The following is a 5,235-nucleotide window of genomic DNA, read 5'->3' as shown; positions in this document are numbered from 1 at the left end:
ACTTGATGACAGTGAGCTTGGGTTTTTTTGCTTTACTGCATCTAGTTAAAGATGGAATTATTTTCCTTCTTTTTCATTCTGGATCATAAAATTGATTCTGTGCTCTTCTTTTAGGGTGAAAACGGTTTCCCTGGTGCTCCAGGCTTACCTGGTCAAAAGGTAATGAGTTTTAAAGTGTCAAAGACTTCTGACAACCTGACCATTGAATTAATGTTCATCACATAGTGAAGCTTCAGAAGCTGTACTCTATGAGATCCAATTCCCTCCGGGGCCCTTTCAGAAAGTCACTAAGTGATCTTTCTAAGGCAGGGCATGGATGCAGTCCCTTCTTGAAAGGGACCGTTTGACAAGAAAACTGAACCAGAGGGCTTTAGCAGTATGTTTCCTCAGAAAAGAAAACAGTGGTGCTTTCTGGGGACAATAGGAAGGCCCGTACATTCTCTGGGAATATTTTCACTGCAGATTGACATCTATTTCACTGCCTTGAACTACATTTGTTTATGTATTGATATCTTTTTCACACATTCCTAATTGAGTTACACATAAGGATTACTATGTAATCACATATTAAAACATAACAAAAATGCTATCAGTCACTAGTCGCTTTAAAATACTATGAAGAAATGACAATTCATATATTTTTAAATGTTTTCTATTCAGTAGACTGATACTTTCTGTGGTTCATACATACATTTTTCTCTACCAAAGTGAGCCTCATTGACACCTCTCTACTGCCTAAGAGCTTCTTTACATCCCTAGGAAGGCATATGATTGTACGTGGCCGGAATTATTAGAAATGCAAAGACTGGTCGCTTCCAATTTCCTGGACAAGCGGGGAGTCACTTCAGGTGGGGCCAGCTGTCATGATACCACCCAGCTAATCCCACCACAGAGGAAAGCATTATGGTTGCAATATTAGCTGCCCACCAAAGCCAGGCGTATCATTGCTGTGCTCTGGAGGATTTTTACAGGCCTTGGCAACACGATGTCAGGAGTTACGATTGCATGTTGACTTTTTTTCTGTAGCTGAAAATTATCATCAAATAAGATAGGTGCTTATTTATAGTTGTAGTTTTTGAAACATCTTCTTTACTTGGTTTGATAAAGATCAAACTGGCCGCGATGAAGTGGCAAGCTTCTGCACAGCAGTTCTAGACAAAACCCACGGATACAGCATGTGCTGCATCTGGGAGCCAAGTTACCAGCCAAGGGATGTGCAGATTTATCTGCTGGGAAATCGTCTTGAACTTTCCAGCAGCTGTTTGCAGTGGCTGCCTCATGCTGACATTGTGGCTGATGTACTGGGGCGTTTAGCAGTTTCGATGTCAGCTTGAATTAACAGTCCAAGTTAAAGTCCGTATTTTGGAGGGGAAAAAAATGTAGACTGTGCATCCTCACCTATTTAGGCTGGTACTTTAAAAATTAAGAATAGGTGAAGCAGAAATAATTATTTAATCACATATGTGTGTGAATATACACACATAAACATTTTGATTGCCATGCACACACACACATACATACTGTAAAATGGCACTTATTTTCTAGCATGTGAATTTTAATTACTCCATGTCACCTTGTTGAAGCAGAAAAACATGAGATGAAAATCCAGTCATTCCGGCTCTGTGCGCTCAGTAAGTGTCTCCTGAGTACTTGTTATGTTCGAGACCCTCCGTGGGTCTGCACATTCCTGTCCTGTGCATTCACCTGCTGGCTGGGTTGTGAGTGCCTGTCTCATAATGACTATCTGCTAAATGCTACATCTTTATATAAGAATCTGTGCACAGTGTAATGAAACAAATTTGTATGGACCAGAAAGTTGTGGAAAGAACTTGGTGGAAAGGACTTGACCCCGTTTTAGTATAAAATTGGAGGATCCTTGTGAGTGCAATCATTCATAACTCCCCAGTTAAAAGGACCTAGAAATTTGCTGCAGTCAAGATGACAGCCCAGAAAACCCTATGAGACCATGAGATTGTGTCTTACAGGGTGGCTCTGAGTCCAACTGGAAGTGGTGACATCTCACAACAACAACAGGGTAAAGATGGTGACAGCGAGTGGGTAGCCCTCCAACCACCACACCTCTTCCTGTGACTGAAGGGCAAGTGAGTGGGGTGGTGGAGAGCATATAACTGATATCAGAGTGGAAGCCAGACCTCCAGGGTTCGATTCTTGACCCTTTCATCATGACACACTATCTAGAACAGTATTTTGAAGACGTCAACTAGCGAAAGGCTATTTCTACTGGATCTGATGAAATAATGGTGGCAGTAATAACAACAGTGGCTCATCCAGCACTGTACTGTGCTATGTTGATACATTCAAGTGTCAAAACAAACTTATGAAGCAGACATTAATGTTATATTTATTTTATGCAAGTGGAAATTTGGAGGTTGCAAAGCTGTAGCTTGCACCTTTGAAACTGTCATTGTCATAACAATTACATGTGGTATAAGTAATATTTCTATCAGTGTACACATCATATTTCTCTTTTACAGGGAGAACAAGGATTGGAAGGCAGCAAAGGAGAAATTGGGGAAAAGGTAAATATCTCTCTTTACATATATATCGATAAAATTAAATTGTGTTCTAGGAAATATCTAACTTTTCTCTGCTTGCTAAGCAATTTAATAATTTTAAATAAAGATTTTGAAATATTTATTTTAAAGTTGGCTTAATTATGTTGATGATTATCAGAAATCTTTTAAAACATGTTTGGATTGAAATTATACCTAGATATTCCTAGTTAAATGTATTTCATTTGTGATTCAGTAATTAAGCATTGTTGTGTTATAATATCACTGATATACTCATATAGCAAGTCTTTACATAAATTGCTTATTCATATGTACATCTACCTGGTTTATCTGTAGAATTTTTCCTAGGGACATAACCAAGAATTCTAACATTCACAGTCCAACACAGAAGAGATGGTACACTCAAAATTGAATTCCTTGAAAAAGTTAATAAGGTTATAATTTTGAAAGGCGTTGACTCAACAGCTCACTGTCATAGAGTCAATTCTGACTCATAGCCACCCGTTTGGACAGAAGAGAACTGTCACCACGGGTTCCCCAAACGATAAATCTTTACAGGAGTAGAAAGTCTCTTCTGTCATCCATGGAATGGTGGTGGTTTCGAATTGCTGACCTTGCAGTTCAACTTGTAACCCATTATGCCAGTAGGGCTCCAAGGTACAAGTACCCCTGTGGGTTTCCGAGACCTCTCCTTTCTCTAGTACAACAGCTGGTGATTTTGAATTGTGGATCTTGAGGTTAGTAGTAATTACTCCATCACCAGGCTGCTAAGTATAGACCAGGCATGAGACAACCACAAAGAGTGCGTTGTCACAGATCACTCAGGGAACAGTGGATTCCGTAAACCCCATAAGGCTGAGAGGATAAAGAAACCATCAACAAAAACAATACAAAATGCAGTGACATCAAGTCAGTGCTGACCCATAGTGACCCTTCTGGGCAGGGTAAAACTGCCCCTGTTAGTTTCCAAAACTATAACTCTTTACAGGAGTAGAAAGCCTCATCTTTCCCTCACAGAGTGGCTTTTGGTTTTGAACTGCTAGCCTTGTGGATTGTAGTTCAACACATAACCACTACACCACTAGGATAAAGAGATTCACTGCCATTTAGTTAGCAAAACCACTGTGCCATCAGGGCTCCTGCCAGGATAAAGAGAAGATTGTTAATAGGAGCTGAGGGAAGCAGCCAATCCAATCCAAAGAGGGAGCCAACTCCACCCTGCTTTCCTTCTGATGTGTCCTGGTGGTGCATTGAATTAAGCATTGGACTGCTAACCCACAAAGTTGGTGGTTCAAACCCACTCGTTGCTCTGCTGTCTGCTCCCAGTAAAGTATAGGGCTTTGAAAACCCTACTCTCAGTCATCTAGAGTTACTATGAGTTGGAATCCACTGGATGGTCGTGGGGTTTGCTCTCCTCCAAAATTCAGCTCTCCTGCCAGTGATTCCCCAGATCAAACCAAAGCGAGAGCCAACAGAACGGATGCAGCCTCTCAGCCACATGAAGGTCAGCCTCCCAGCCACCAGGGCAGCATGGAGAAGAGTGAGAGATGAATCTGGAGGGAGGGAACAAAGGTAGGAGCCTAGGACCCTAAGTGAAGCATCTCTTATTACCTTCCCAGGAAATGAAATTCTAAGTGGTTAACTTCATATTTAAACAAATAGTTTGTTTTAATTAAAAATGGGCATTTGGTAGCTAGTTATTTGAAAATATCCAAGCAGTCATAGTTTTACAAACTTACAGCTTTCCCTTTGGAGAATGGAATTGCACTGGTCACCCCCAAACTCCCTTCAGACAATCATTTCCATGGCCTGCATTTCAAAACTCTGGTTGTGCTTTTAATTAAATGCAAAACAGTGCCCTTCTTTGTTTCATCCCTCCTACTAGACGGCCAGAAGGGGGACTGGAAAGGAGAATAAATCATCTCAAATTAGACAGTATTGTCTACATTTAGCTTTCTTAGTGTTAATCAGTTATTTGCTGCTTCAAGAAATATTTATAGAGAAAATAAATGCTTGTTATAATTATAAGGCAAGTTACACATATTGTAAACTACACGATAATTACTTTTTCTTATAAAATTGTGATTTAAAATAAAAAAGATAGCCATATAATTGAGGAGAATTTCACTAAATGACTATTTGCAAAAGTGGCCCCTCTTCTTAGGAATCTTTGGAGTATTTGTGCTTTAAAATGTCATTGCAGGGTCATGTCTGAACAAATGCTTTATTTATACTCATTTCAGATTTATTAATGAGATCTTATAGGAATAAATGACAATAGCAAGGATAATGGATATGATCTAGGGTTTAAATTTACAACTTCTAAAGTCTAATGTTTATTTTGATATTTTATATGCATGGTTGGTATGTGTGTGGTAATGGCTTTGCATACACTATGCAGAAAAAAATTCAGTAAACTTCGCTTCTGACATTTCTTTCTAATTCCTCATATGTATTAATTGTTGAATTCAATTGTTATAAGAATTGAAAAGAAGAAATGAAGATAAAAAAGACAAGCACTTGAATGATAATGATACTCAAATGGTATATAATTAGATGAAAAATCATGTAATAATTCTCATGTTTAAAAAAATCTAATTTGATTATTATTCAAAAGGATATAAGTGATATTGAGTGGTTGATTTTATTACTAGAGTTAAGTTAAACACAAAAGTTGTACACGAAGTTTTCACTTCCACGT

General features: G+C 38.7%; 1 protein-coding gene across 1 annotated transcript in view; it reads left to right on the top strand.

Moving 5' to 3' along the window:
- COL19A1 (collagen type XIX alpha 1 chain) overlaps positions 1 to 5,235 on the top strand; it is a 423,669-nt gene that overhangs the window by 105,252 nt on the left and 313,182 nt on the right. The window contains exons 9-10 of the mRNA XM_045294677.1: positions 115 to 159; positions 2,496 to 2,540. Coding sequence (XP_045150612.1) covers positions 115 to 159; positions 2,496 to 2,540 — 90 coding nt within the window. The remainder of the gene's footprint in view (positions 1 to 114; positions 160 to 2,495; positions 2,541 to 5,235) is intronic.

The sequence above is a fragment of the Echinops telfairi genome, unplaced genomic scaffold (genome assembly GCF_000313985.2).
Source record: "Echinops telfairi isolate 266 unplaced genomic scaffold, ASM31398v2 ScPeMD7_3533;HRSCAF=4204_0, whole genome shotgun sequence".
Lineage (NCBI taxonomy): Eukaryota > Metazoa > Chordata > Mammalia > Afrosoricida > Tenrecidae > Echinops > Echinops telfairi.
Note: the sequence above shows the minus strand (reverse complement) of the source record. Positions and strands in the feature narration are given on the sequence as shown.